General features: G+C 42.3%; 1 protein-coding gene across 1 annotated transcript in view; it reads left to right on the top strand.

Moving 5' to 3' along the window:
- LOC127648990 (zinc finger protein 721-like) overlaps window positions 1-14,371 on the top strand; it is a 75,779-nt gene that overhangs the window by 50,001 nt on the left and 11,407 nt on the right. The window contains exon 6 of the mRNA XM_052133864.1: window positions 13,317-13,342. Within this exon, the coding sequence (XP_051989824.1) occupies window positions 13,317-13,342 (26 nt within the window). The remainder of the gene's footprint in view (window positions 1-13,316; window positions 13,343-14,371) is intronic.

Consider the following 14,371-nt stretch of genomic DNA (forward strand, 5'->3'; position numbering starts at 1 on the left):
GCCTGGGAGGAGGCCACAGGACAGGGACTGGGTCAGGAGGCCTGGGAGGAGGCCACAGGACAGGGACTGGGTCAGGAGGCCTGGGAGGAGGCCACAGGACAGGCACTGGGTCAGGAGGCCTGGGAGGAGGCCACAGGACAGGGACCGGATCAGGAGGCCTGGGGGAAGGCCACAGGACGGGAACAGGGTCAGGAGGCCTGGGAGGAGGCCACAAAGGCGGTGACCTGGAAGGCTCTGGCGGTGAAGCCGTAGGAGGCTCGGGAGGCGGAGCCGCAGGAGGCTCGGGAGGCAGAGCCGCAGGAGGCGGAGCTGAGGGAGGCTCTGGAGGCGGAGCTGAGGGAGGAGGAACCATGGAAAGCTCGGGAGGCTCAGGGGGTAGAGCCGTGGGAGGCTCAGGAGGCAGAGCAGAGGGAGGCTCGAGAGGCGGAGCCCTGGGAATCTCGGGAGGAGGAGCCCTGGCAGACTCGAGAGACTTGAGAGATGGAGCCCTGGGAGGCGGAGCCCTAGGAGGCTTGGGAGGAGGAGCCCTGGGTGGCTCGGGAGACTTGAGAGGCGGAGCCCTGGAAGGCTCAAGAGGCTTGAGAGGCGGAGCCCTGGGAGGCTCAAGAGACTTGAGGGGCGGAGCCCTGGGAGGCTCAAGAGACTTGAGGGGTGGAGCCCTGGGAGGCTCGAGAGGCTTGAGAGGCGGAGCACTGGGAGGTTCGAGAGGAGCCCTGGGAGGCTCGGGAGACTTGAGGCGGAGCCCTGGGAGGCTCGGGAGACTTGAGAGGCGGAGCCCTGGGAGGCTCAAGAGGAGCCCTGGAAGACTCGAGAGGCGGAGCCCTGGGAGGATTGGGAGGCGGAGCTCTGGAAAGCTCGGGAGGCGGAGCTCTGGAAAGCTCGGGAGGCGGAGCTCTGGAAAGCTCGGGAGGCGGAGCTCTGGAAAGCTCGGGAAGCTCAGAAGGCGGAGCTCTGGAAAGCTCGGAAGGCGGAGCTCTGGAAAGCTCAGGAAGCTCGGAAGGCGGAGCTCTGGAAAGCTCGGGAGGTGGAGCTCTGGAAAGCTCGGGAGGCGGAGCTCTGGAAAGCTCGGGAGGCTTGGAAGGCGGAGCTCTGGGAAGCTCGGGAGGCTCGAGGGGCTTAGGCTCTAGGACGGGCATGACCATTGGCGCTGGCTTTTGGTCAGTCCAGGCTATTGGCATTAGCCCGGGAACGGTCGAGGCTACAGGCGCTGGCTCAGGGACGGTCGAGGCTACAGGCGCTGGCTCAGGGACGGTCGAGGCTACAGCCGCTGGCTCAGGGACGGTCGAGGCTACAGCCGCTGGCTCAGGGACGGTCGAGGCTACAGCCGCTGGCTCAGGGACGGTCGAGGCTACAGCCGCTGGCTCACTGACTGTGGTATGCGCTGGCTCACTGACCTCTGAGGTGACAGGCACTGGCTCACTGACTGTGGTATGCGCTGGCTCACTGACCTCTGAGGCGACAGGTACTGGCTCACTGACCTTAGCTGACGAGGGCTCTGGCTCGCAGACCGGGGCAGGCTCTGGCTCTGGCTCGCAGACCGGGGCAGGCGAGGGCTCTGGCTCGCAGACCGGGGCAGGCGGAGACTGGGGAGCAGAAGCCTTTCCTCTTCTCCCCCTCCACCGGGCGGACGAAGCTGGCAACGCTGGCTTGTTGGCCGTGGTAGGCGTGAAGGGACGAACCACGGGCGAAGGGAGAGTTACCACTGTGGGAGGAGTGGCAGGGTTCTCCTCGATGACGCCCACAGTAAACGGTGAACCGCAAGCCAGCAGAGTCTCCTCCACGAGCGCTGGAGCGCCCAGCCGCTGCTGCCTGTGGCAACCGCTCCTGAGCGCACTGTTCAGGCTCGCCCGGAAAAACCCCACCAGGTCGGAGTCAGGGAATTCGGTGGCACTCGCAATCGCGAGGAAATCGCGGATGTGGTCCTCCACCGGACGATTTCCCTGACTAAGGCTGAGCAGCTGACAGCTCGCTTTTCGAACCGCTGGATCCATGTTTGGTCGTTCGTTCTGTTACGAATGGAGGCAGCGAAGCAGACAAGGAGATGCGGATCCAATCGCAGTTCAACTTTATTAAGTAAACAAACAGGCAAAACACGGGAACAAAGGGAAAAACCCTCAATGGGGAAATAAAACATAAAACTAGAAAACACGGGCAGGAAACACATACCAGGCTAACAACAACATTCAACGAACGACAAGGAGTGAACAAAAAGCAGGGCTTAAATACACAGGGAGTGATAATACAAATGAGACACAGGTGAAAACAATGAACAAAATGGCAGTGATGATGGCAGGTGGATTCTGGGAAGTGTAGTCTTAAACGATGAAAGTGAGACAGTGGAGCTAAACAAGGGACAAAAGTGAAAACTATGGAATGCAAAGGTGACAAAAATGGCAGAAAGAGGGCAACAGTGAAACAAGACAAGGAATTCCTAACAGTTTCAAAGCAGCTTTACAGAATATCAGCATTAACAGACGATAAAACTGTAATGTCTATAAAGTCGATTAATCATCATTGTGTAATTTCGATAAAATACAATTTTTAATAGTGTTTAAAAATAATTAAATTATAATTGTATTAATAACCCCAGTGAGCAAGCTGTAGGCGACTGTGGCAAGGAACACAAAACTCCATAAGATGTTGATTAATGGAGAAAAATAACCTTGGGAGAAACCAGACTCACTGTGGGGGCCAGTTCCCCTCTGGCTAACATTTTGAATGTAATGTAAATATTAATTATGTATAGTTAAAATCATGGTTTAAAATTATTAAACTAAGTGTTAAGGGTCAGTGATTAAACATCGATTGTGTTTGAACTGTAAGATTAATGACCAAAGTCTTTGAAGTCCATCTTGATTAATTGCAGAAGTTCACATAGATGCAATTGTCCTTGTTAATTGGCTGATGAAGGCTTTTGTTGGCAATAGTTAGTCTATGCATTCCATTTCAAGATCGTAGTCCATCTATAGACCGAAGTGATGCAGGTTGGAGTTGGCATCATTTCATCCTCTGAAGTCCGTCATAATAGATTGAAGTGATGTTTGGCTGGCACCGGCTGCATTTAGTCATCATCATTCTGCGACATGTAGCAGTGGAGTCCAACATGAAGCAGGAATGGTGCTGGATCCAGCCGGTTCTGGTGACCTCAGGATAGGAGTCCCGAGGTTGACCACATGATATTGATGAAACGCCTAATGTTATCAGAAGAGCTGCGGCCCCAAATAAACCCCACCTGATCTATATGTATAAGAGATGTCATAAATGTAATTAATTGGTTAGCCAGAATTTTGAACAATATTTTTACATCTAGCTTGATCAGGGAAATTGGACGGTAACTCTTGATCTCGCTTTGATCTTTGTCCTCTTTAAGAATTAGTCTTATCCGGGCTTGCATCATGGTTGGCGGAAGCTTTCTATTTTTTAATGATTCTGTATAGATTTCAAACAAATGTGGAGCCAGTTAGATCTAAAAAATCTAAAGCTAAAAAAAATCTAAAAAGAAATTCTAAAAAAAGATCTAAAAAAATTCAGCAGCAAAGCTGTCTGTCCCTGGAGCCTTGCCTGTAGGCAAGGCCTTAATTACTATGCCAAGCTCCTCCAAGGTTATCTCAGAATCAAGATAATTTTTTTGCTCAGTCGTCAGTTTAGGGAGTTCTAAAGGTTCCACCAAGTTTCTAATATCTTCATCAGTAGACGAAGATGTGGAACTGTGGAGATAAAGATAGAATTCTTTAAAAGCATTATTAATATCAATGGCCGAGGTAAGTATTTCACCACCAGCAGATTTCACTGAAGGAATGGTAGAAAAAGAATCTCTCTGCTTTATATATCTAGCCAAAAGCTTCCCTGCTTTGTCCCCTGACTCAAAGCAAGACTCTCTTGCCCTGAATTGACAAAACTCCACCTTCCACGACAAAATAGTATTACAGGTCCTTCTCAAAAAATTAGCATATTGTGATAAAGTTCATTATTTTCCATAATGTAATGATAAAAATTAAACTTTCATATATTTTAGATTCATTGCACACCAACTGAAATATTTCAGGTCTTTTATTGTTTTAATACTGATGATTTTGGCTTACAGCTCATGAAAACCCAAAATTCCTATCTCAAAAAATTAGCATATCATGAAAAGGGTCTCTAAACGAGCTATTAACCTAATCATCTGAATCAACTAATTAACTCTAAACACCTGCAAAAGATTCCTGAGGATTTTAAAAACTCCCAGCCTGTTTCAATACTCAAAACCGCAATCATGGGTAAGACTGCCAACCTGACTGCTGTCCAGAAGGCCATCATTGACACCCTCAAGCAAGAGGGTAAGACACAGAAAGAAATTTCTGAACAAATAGGCTGTTCCCAGAGTGCTGTATCAAGGCACCTCAGTGGGAAGTCTGTGGGAAGGAAAAAGTGTGGCAAAAACGCTGCACAACGAGAAGAGGTGACCGGACCCTGAGGAAGATTGTGGAGAAGGACCCGATTCCAGACCTTGGGGACCTGCCGAAGCAGTGGACTGAGTCTGGAGTAGAAACATCCAGAGCCACCGTGCACAGGCGTGTGCAGGAAATGAGCTACAGGTGCCGCATTCCCCAGGTCAAGCCACTTTTGAACCAGAAACAGCGGCAGAAGCGCCTGACCTGGGCTACAGAGAAGCAGCACTGGACTGTTGCTCAGTGGTCCAAAGTACTTTTTTGGATGAAAGCAAATTTTGCATGTCATTCGAAATCAAGGTGCCAGAGTCTGGAGGAAGACTGGGGAGAAGGAATGATGGTCTGGGGTGCCATGTCAGCTGCTGGTGTTGGTCCACTGTGTTTTATCAAGGGCAGGGTCAATGCAGCTAGCTATCAGGAGATTTTGGAGCACTTCATGCTTCCATCTGCTGAAAAGCTTTATGGAGATGAAGATTTCATTTTTCAGCACGACCTGGCACCTGCTCACAGTGCCAAAACCACTGGTAAATGGTTTACTGACCATGGTATTATTGTGCTCAATTGGCCTGCCAACTCTCCTGACCTGAACCCCATAGAGAATCTGTGGGATATTGTGAAGAGAAAGTTGAGAGACGCAAGACCCAACACTCTGGATGAGCTTAAGGCCGCTATCGAAGCATCCTGGGCCTCCATAACACCTCAGCAGTGCCACAGGCTGATTGCCTCCATGCCACGCGATTGAAGCAGTCATTTCTGCAAAAGGATTCCCGACCAAGTATTCGAGTGCATAACTGAACATAATTATTTGAAGGTTGACTTTTTTTTTGTATTAAAAACACTTCTTTTATTGGTCGGATGAAATATGCTAATTTTTTGAGATAGGAATTTTGGGTTTTCATGAGCTGTATGCCAAAATCATCAGTATTAAAACAATAAAAGACCTGAAATATTTCAGTTGGTGTGCAATGAATCTAAAATATATGAAAGTTTAATTTTTATCATTACATTATGGAAAATAATGAACTTTATCACAATATGCTAATTTTTTGAGAAGGACCTGTATATCTGTATTTCAATCGGGTCAATTATCTGAGGCCATCAGATGACATTCAGTGCTTCAGCTCTGCTTCAGCACTTTTAATATTCCCTTCCAATTCCACAAGTACTTGTGCTTTGGATTTTTTGATGAATGAGGCATGGTGTCGTATGACCCCTACTCCTCCCAAGCTACACCCACAGAGGATACTGAGGACAAGTTGGTCTCCACATAAACATTGATTTCAGCCTTTAACATTTGTTGGAATTCAGGATTTTGCAAAAGGGATACATTAAAGCAGCAACTATGTGTTTTTATTTTTCTGTGTATGTGGCAACACCTCTAAACTCACCAGGGTGTGATCTGAGACTAAGATGTTTCCAACTGAGCAATCAACAATAGATAGAAAAAAATCTATTCTAGAATAAATCTTAAGAACTGATGAAAAATGTATAGTCCCTACCAGATGGGTTCAAAAGTCTCCAAATATCTGTAATTCCAAGATATTTACACATCCTGTGAAGCGTCAATATTTCTCTAGGGGGCTTACACAATTTTGCCTTACTATGATCAAGGACTCAGTACAGTCCATCAGTAGATTAAAGTCTCCTCCCAATATTATATCATGAAGTGTGCCAGTGGCTTGCAGCATCCCTTAAAGATGTATAAAAAAGCCCTGATCATCGTTTGGTGTGTAAATATTAGCCAAAATCCAACTTTGCCCCTGAATTTCTGCTAAAACAATAATGACACTTACTAATTTTCTAATCTAATCTTTACTAATCTTTGTCCACCCCATATCTTCCCAAATTTTTCAGCTTCCTGAGGGGAAATATGCATTTCTTGAAGAAACGCTATATCATATTTCTTATGTTTAAGAAGATAAATAACTTTCCTTCATTTTATAGGTGCCCCAACACATACACATTGCACGTAGAGAGAGACAGTACACTCATTCTAACATTTTACATTTTTATATATTAAAAAATTGTGTCAAAAATAAAATTATAAAGACCACATTCCAACATTAGTGCAACAATCAAACCCCAAACTTCCCCCAAACCAAACAAAAAGAAAAGTGTGTTCTTTAACCCCATGCACGACAGTGCCAACTAGCGTCCATCCATCTAAACTCAAACAGTCCATGTACGCCTACGAGAGCCCCCGCGACAACTTTGCCGTCAGATTGCTGAAGTTCGGTGTTTTGATAAACATTTTGTAAGACAAAATGACACAACAGAAGATAATGTATAAAACAAACTCCAGCCAATAGGCAGAATAAACACAAAGAACGTGTAGATTCATCCTCAAAACTGTCCCGATGGTGTGTTCCTCCACAAAACAAACTCCAGCCACTAGCGGAACCAGCACACATGACAGTCAATGAGCCGGCTAATTCGACTGCTACATGAGTGCAACAACTGATACAATCGCTCCAATGTCCTGCAAGAAATACTCCACAATTCGAACTCCAACCAATGGGAGGCATACGCACAAAGGACTTGCAGATTCATCCACAACAATGTCCCGAAGGAGTGCTGCTACACAAACAAACTTCAGCAAAAAAGATGGAGGCAATGCCATCTCTTGCAGAGTGCCCTCTTCTTCTATTCAAATTTTTTCCATTTGAAAAAGTAATGTTTGGGAGTCTAAAATGTATTTTCCCTTTGACACACTAAAGCTGAAGATATAATTAACCATCTTAAGACACATTTTTTTTTTTTTTGTGAAACATCTTAAGTGCCTAAGACAAAAGTGATTAAATCATAAAATAATGCAAGAACATGTAATTTCTTGGACATTAAAACTTTAGAGTGACACATATTCTTGGTTTGGTCTGGTACAGGTTTGCAAAAACATTGTTATCTGAGAATTTAAGTTATCTGAAAATGAATTATACAAAGTAGCACATTAAATTGACCCATGGGAATCAGATTTATTTAATACATGTAAATGGGGCCCACATTTAACCCAATGTGGTCCCACAAAAACCCCATATAAGGGGACATAGGCCTAATAAGGGGCCATTGTGGGTCCAGTGTGATCACCCATGCAGGCCCCATAAGGGTAATGGTTTAGCCCACCATGGCCCCATTATTAGCAACTTTTGGGACCCAAGTGGCCCCATATAACGCAAACCTACATGAGCCCCATTTAAGCCCCACCATTTCCCCATGATTTGCCCATATGGGCTGACAAACATGGGGCTCATTTGGAAAAAAATTGACAAATTTCTCTGGGTCCCTTTTGGGTTGCCCATCTGAATCCCACATGGAAATGTTGGCTGGGTTTTTCTTTAACTGCATGCATATGTGTGTAAATGTGTATGTATGTATGTATATTTAAGGTTACTAAGCTTTGGCAATGTAAATCTTTTCTTTTACCTTGTCAATAAAGCTATCTTGATTCTTGAATCAGTAGGTGGCGGTAATGCTTCTAATGAGTTAAACTCCATTAACAAAGAAGAAGGGTGACTGCGCCGAAGAGGGTGTTTACACGATTATAAATCACACTTTACAGTAAGACCAAACTCTTGTGATCGAATTGGAAGGGCGGTTGAGCACGACTGCTCCGTGAATGGATCAGAGGTAGGTGGCTGGAATAATATGGATTATGATGGAGAAGATGAAGAAAGGGAAGAAAGTAGGGGACGGATGAGTGACAAAAGAACCAAAGGGAATAAAAGAGTCAGGAATGAGAAAGATAATGATACAGAAAGTGAAGTAGAGGGCAAGGTATGGTTCAAAAAGAAAGAGAGGAAAAGTATGTAGTCATAATAAGATTTAATGAAAAGAATCAGGGAGTATGAAGAAAGTTAGCCCACTAGTGCTAACATCAACTCTGGCAAACAAGATAGGGGATATCGAATATGCAAAGGTTCTAAATGATGGCAATTTATTGGTGAGATGTGCTGATGCAGTGCAAATGGAAAAAGCGCTAAAAGTTAAAGAGATAGGAAAATGCAAGGTGGAAAATACGGGAAGGGTAGGAACTCGGATGGGAGGTGGAAACATAGGAGTGATAACGGGGTGCCAATAAGTATTAGCATGGAAGAATTAAAAAGGAATATTAAAGGAGGGAAAGTACTTAATGTACAAAGATTGAAATCAGCAAAGGAAGGAGTGATGAGAGATAGTGAATCGGTGTCAGTAGAATTTGAAGGAGAACATGTTCCAAAGAAAGTATTCTTGGGTTTTATGAGTTATCCAGTCAGGATGTTTGTACCAAAGCCGATGAGGTGCTTTAACTGCCAGAGATTTGGGCACACAGCAAAGAATTGTAATAGGCAGAGAAGGTGTGCTAGATGTGGAGGAGACCATGAATATGGGAAGTGTGGTACAGGGATTCCACCAAAATGTTGCAGTTGTGGAGGTGCCCACAATGTGGCATATGGAGGGTGTGAAATTATGAGACGGGAGACTAATATTCAAAAGATAATAGTGGAGAAAAGGATATCCTATGCTGAAGCTGTAAGAGTGTCAAAAGAGAGGGTAGATGTAATGAGAGAGCCAGAAGTTGTGGAAGAACAAGTACAATATCAAAGAACCAATGAAAGAATGTATGTGGGAAAAAGAGATCTAGTTACATTCATAGCAGGGGTGATTAATAGCACTGCAGAAGTTAAATCAAAAAATGAAAAAATCCAGTTGATAGTTAAAGCTGCAGTTAATCATTTAGGACTGGTAGGACTGACGTGGGAAGAAGTAAGAGAGAACCTTACTATTCAGTCAAGTCAAGAAGCGTCATGGGTTGGTTAATCATTTTAATGGTAATTCTTTTACAATGGAATGCTAGAAGCTTAATGGCGAATGGTCAAGAATTTAAGCATTTCATAAATGAATTGGAAGAGAAACCAGATGTGATGTGTATACAGGAAACTTGGCTGAAACCAAGTCTTGATTTTGTAATTCATGGATACACTGTGATTAGGAAAGATAGGATTGATGGAGGAGGAGGTGGGTGTGCAACATTTATAAAGCTTGGATTGACTTATAGGTTAATAGAAATGGGAGATGAGCAGGAATATATAGCGGTGGAGGTGTGGGAAAGAGGGGAGGGATAAGTGTTATTAACTACTATAACCCATGTAAAAGGTTGATGATTGATAATTTATTAAGTATTCAAGGTCAGGATAGACAAAAAGTAATTTGGTGTGCAGACTTTAATGCTCATAGCCCTGTGTGGGGGAGGACAAACAGATGCAAATGGTAAGATAATTGAAGAATTGATGGATGAAAGAGAATTGGTCAGTCTGAATGATGGAAGGGGAACTAGGGTAAATTTAGTAACAGGAATGGAATCTGCATTAGACTTAACATTAGTTTCTAACACTTTGGCTGGAAATACTAGATGGGAGGTATGGCAAACAACTACACTGGGTAGTGATCACTACCCAGTTTTATGCAGAGTAGGTGGGAGGGAAGAAATAAGGGTAGAAGAAAGGATCCCAAAGTGGATATTTGGGAAAGCAGACTGGGATCAATTCAAGAGGATGAGTGAAGAAATAATGACTAGGATTGAAACAGCAGGAAGTATAGAGGAGATAAGTAACCAAGTTACGTCAGCAATCATAATGGCAGCGGTAGAAGCTATTCCTAAGGGGAAAAACAGAGGTAATCGGAAATTGGTGCCTTGGTGGAATGAAGAGTGTCAAAAGGCAGTGAGGAAAAGAAATAAAGCGCTTAAACTAGTAAAGAGGGATCACAATATGCAGTCATTAATTCAGTATAAAAAAGCGCAGGCAGAAGTGAGAAGAACTATTCGGCAGGCAAAGAGGGCAAGTTGGAGTAAATTTTGTGATGAAATTGGAAGGTCAACACCGGTGGGTAAGGTATGGTCTATGATAAAGAGGATGGGTGGAGATAGGAGACAGTGGGAGTACCCAGTATTGACATTAGAGGAGGAGATAGGTGTCACCAATCTGGAAAAGGCAGAAATAATGGCAAAGTCGTTTACAAAGATACACAGTTCAGAAAATTTATCAGAAGAAGAGAGAAGGAGAAGGTCAGTAACTTTAAATCAAAATATGCATGCGTTAAATAGGAAGGAAGAGACTGGTAGTGTCATTGATGAGCCTTTTTCTCTGGCGGAATTGGTTAGAGCGATTAAAAGAGCAAAGCCTACTTCTCCAGGAAAGGATCAGGTGTGTTATGTAATGTTAAAACATCTTGGTGAAAGATCACTATTTAAGTTACTGGAACTTTTAACAAGATATGGAAGGAGGGAAAACTGCCAGTTGCATGGAAAGAAGCAGTAGTGATTCCAATTAGGAAACCTGGCAAAGATCCAAGTAAACCCATAAGTTATAGACCAATTGCCTTAACATCTAACTTGTGTAAGATAATGGAGAGGATGATAACAGAGAGATTGTCGTATGAAATGGAGAAAAGAGGATTACTGGTAAGTTATCAGAGTGGTTTTAGGAAGGGAAGGAACACAATGGATTCAGTAGTGAGATTAGAGACTGAAATAAGAAGGGCACAAGCAATTAAAGAGACTGTAGTTGCAGTATTCTTTGATATTGAAAAGGCTTATGATATGTTGTGGAAGGAGGGGCTATTAATCAAGTTAGATAAAATAGGTATAGGTGGGAATTTGTTTAACTGGATAAAAGATTTTCTGTTTGGTAGGAAAATTCAAGTGAGAATAGGGGCAGAAGTGTCAAGTCAATATGAGGTTGGGAATGGGACTCCTCAAGGAAGTGTGATAAGTCCTTTGTTATTTATTATAATGATAAATGATGTCTTTGCAAATGTTTCAGAAGACATTGGAACATCATTGTTTGCAGATGATGGGGCTATGTGGAAAAGAGGAAGGAATATAGAGTACACAATTAGGAAGGTACAGAAAGCAATTGATAAAGTGGTAGAATGGGCTTATGACTGGGGATTTAGGTTCTCAATAGAAAAGACTCAGACAGTCTTTTTACCAGGAAAATAATTCAGGAAGAAGTTAAGCTAATGATGTATGGGAGAGAGTTGGAGAGGGTAAGTTCCATTAAGTTTTTGGGAGTGATTTTAGATGCAAGGTTGACGTTTGCAGAACATATAAAGAAAATGGAAGACAAGTGCAAAAAAGTAATTAATGTGATGAGATGTTTGACAGGAAGAGAGTGGGGAGCCAGTCGGTCATCGCTAAGAGTATATATGTGGCTCTGATAAGATCAGTGTTGGATTATGGTAGTATAGTGGTTGGGTCTGCAGCTAAGTCTCTTTTAATGAGGCTGGAGGTTATTCAGAATCAGGCTTTAAGAATTTGCTGTGGTGCTTTTAAAACGTCTTCAGTACCTGCCATACAAGTGGAAATGGGAGAACTGCCACTGGAATTAAGAAGGAATCAATTGATGGCAAATTACTGGGCTGGATTGCAGGGCCATAATGACTCGCGATCCCACTAAAGCAGTATTGCAGGATTGCTGGGAAAATGGAAGAAAGTTAAAGGAAAACTTTGGTCAGATTGGAAATAATATAGCAAAAGAGTTAGAAGTATTTAATCTTAGAATAAGCCCTACGGTAGTTTTTCCAGAGATTGCCCCTTGGAAGATGACATGGCCTGAAGTAGACTGGTATGTGCTTGAGGAAAAAAGGAAGGGAAAGGAAGAAGTTAATCTGAAAAGTATATTTAATATCAGAGTAGGTGGAAACTATAATGAATTTATGCAGATTTATACGGATGGTGCAAAAAACCAGAGACGGAAGAAACAGGGTTTGGGGTGGCAATTCCAGGGAAAGAAGTAGAAATGAGTATAAAAACATCTAATAATTTAGGGGTATATTCTGTAGAGATGTTGGCAATTTTAAGTGCTTTGCAATGGGTGGAAAAGGTTAGACAGGAAAAGGTTTTAATATGCTCTGATTCTTTATCAGTCTTGGCAAGTTTAAGGTCATTCCATTCAAAAGCTCGGCAAGATATCCTGTATGAAGTACTTCAATTAAACACAAGATTAAGTCATATGGGATGTCAGGTTAAATTTATGTGGGTTCCAGCACATGTTGGTATTACAGGTAATGAGATGGCAGATAGGCTGGCTAAAAGGGCTTAACAAAAGGGAATGTAGAAATGCAGGTTAATATTAGTAAAGCAGAGGTTAAAAGCATAATTTGGGAGAAAATAAATAAAAGGTGGCAAGAGAGGTGGGATAGAGAGAAGAAAGGGAGGCACTTATACCAAATTCAGAGAAATGTAAAAGAGGATAGGGTGGGAAGTGGGAATAGGAGAGAAGAGGCTGTGATGACGAGGTTAAGGTTGGGACACTGTTCAGCTGAACAAAACACTAAAGATGATAGGGAAGCACCAGACAGGGTTGTGTGAGGGATGTCAAGAAGAGGAGACAGTGGAGCACATAATTATGAGGTGTAGGAGATATGAAATGCAGAGGCAGGTGATGAAGAATAAGTTGAGGCAGATTGGGGTGCAAGAGATTACATTAAAAGGGTTATTAAGAGCAGTAAATGGGACACAGAATAGAATATTGATGACTTTTTTAAGGGAGGCGGGAGTTTTCAATAGGATTTAATTGATAAATAAAGTTTGTTGTTTGTGTGAGTGTTTATTTGAAGGGAATTAAGGTTATGTAAGTGTAGGAAAGAGAATGGACAATGATGTTTTTGTAGTTATAGTATCTGATCCACACTCCGGAGCAGAGGGGGCGGTAATGCACCAAAAAGCTGGATGCCAACCGCCGTTAAATTGGAAAGAAGAAGAAGAAGAAGAAGAAGAAGAACAAAGAAGAAGAATCTCTGAAGCAGTTGTGACGTCATAAGGGCTGCGTCAGTTTGTTGGGCAGTTCGGGGTGAAATGTATTTTTTATTCAGCAGGCTCCACTGAAAGATCTGAACAAACAGATGAAGATACTGTGCTGTGAGTGTTGAAACTGGTGAGTGTTTTTTATTTTCATTTCAGTTTATGTGACAATATTTCATGTGTTTGTGCAAACTAATATTGAAGATACTCTCTTAGAAGTCACTTGATAGTCTATTAAAATAAGTATATGTTGCCGTAATGGATTACATTGTGAATCTACGCGTTTTAGTTGTAAACATATGTTGCCGCAACTTTCTTAATGACAACGCGCGACATTCGTTTTTGCGCAGCATCTCCGTGTTTATCCACGAGGAAGTTGAGATAATGGAGAGGATTTCTCCACAATGGGCACAAACTTGGAGAATATTAGAGAACACGTACTCAAATCTTTACAGAAGTGTGAAAATATGTAAAGGATAAAAAAATAATAATAACTAAAGCAAACAATAAATGTACAAATTGTTCAACATTAAACAATAAAACAATATAATTGTTTTTTTTTAATATACGTAAAATATGTAATTGTTGTTACAAAAGCAAGCAATAAAAAAATTATGAACAATCAAATAATTTGCAAAAGACAGTATGACTGAAAAGATAAATACATATATAAAAAAAAATTATAAATAAACGTTTTGGGGGAAAATAAATATGTGAAACTGAACGGTCAAAAGCAAAACAAGTTCGTATATCATTAAAAATGACTGTTTTGATATTAGTTTTCCCATATATGCTTACATACTGTTGCTTGTAGAGTGCTTTTCTTCAGTCTCCTTGTTTCCATGTAAATATAGTAATTTAGCAGACACTTTAATCAAAAGCGACTTACAAATGAGGAGTATAGCTAAAGCAATTCATCCTAAGGAGGCAAAAACATGAGCTTTTTGTCTTGAAGCACGTAGAAATATTTGTGGAGAAATAAATCAATATACATAAACTTAGGCTAAGTATTGAATATTATTCATGTTCTACATTTAGACTATCGGATCAGGTACGTGTCGCTAAAAAATGCAAGCAGTTCGTTAAAGTTATACACACAACTAGCAAACCGAATCAGTGTCATGAAATCAGCCGTTTGTAGTATTAGCAAGCAAACAGTAAT

Source organism: Xyrauchen texanus, chromosome 9, assembly GCF_025860055.1.
Source record: "Xyrauchen texanus isolate HMW12.3.18 chromosome 9, RBS_HiC_50CHRs, whole genome shotgun sequence".
NCBI lineage: Eukaryota > Metazoa > Chordata > Actinopteri > Cypriniformes > Catostomidae > Xyrauchen > Xyrauchen texanus.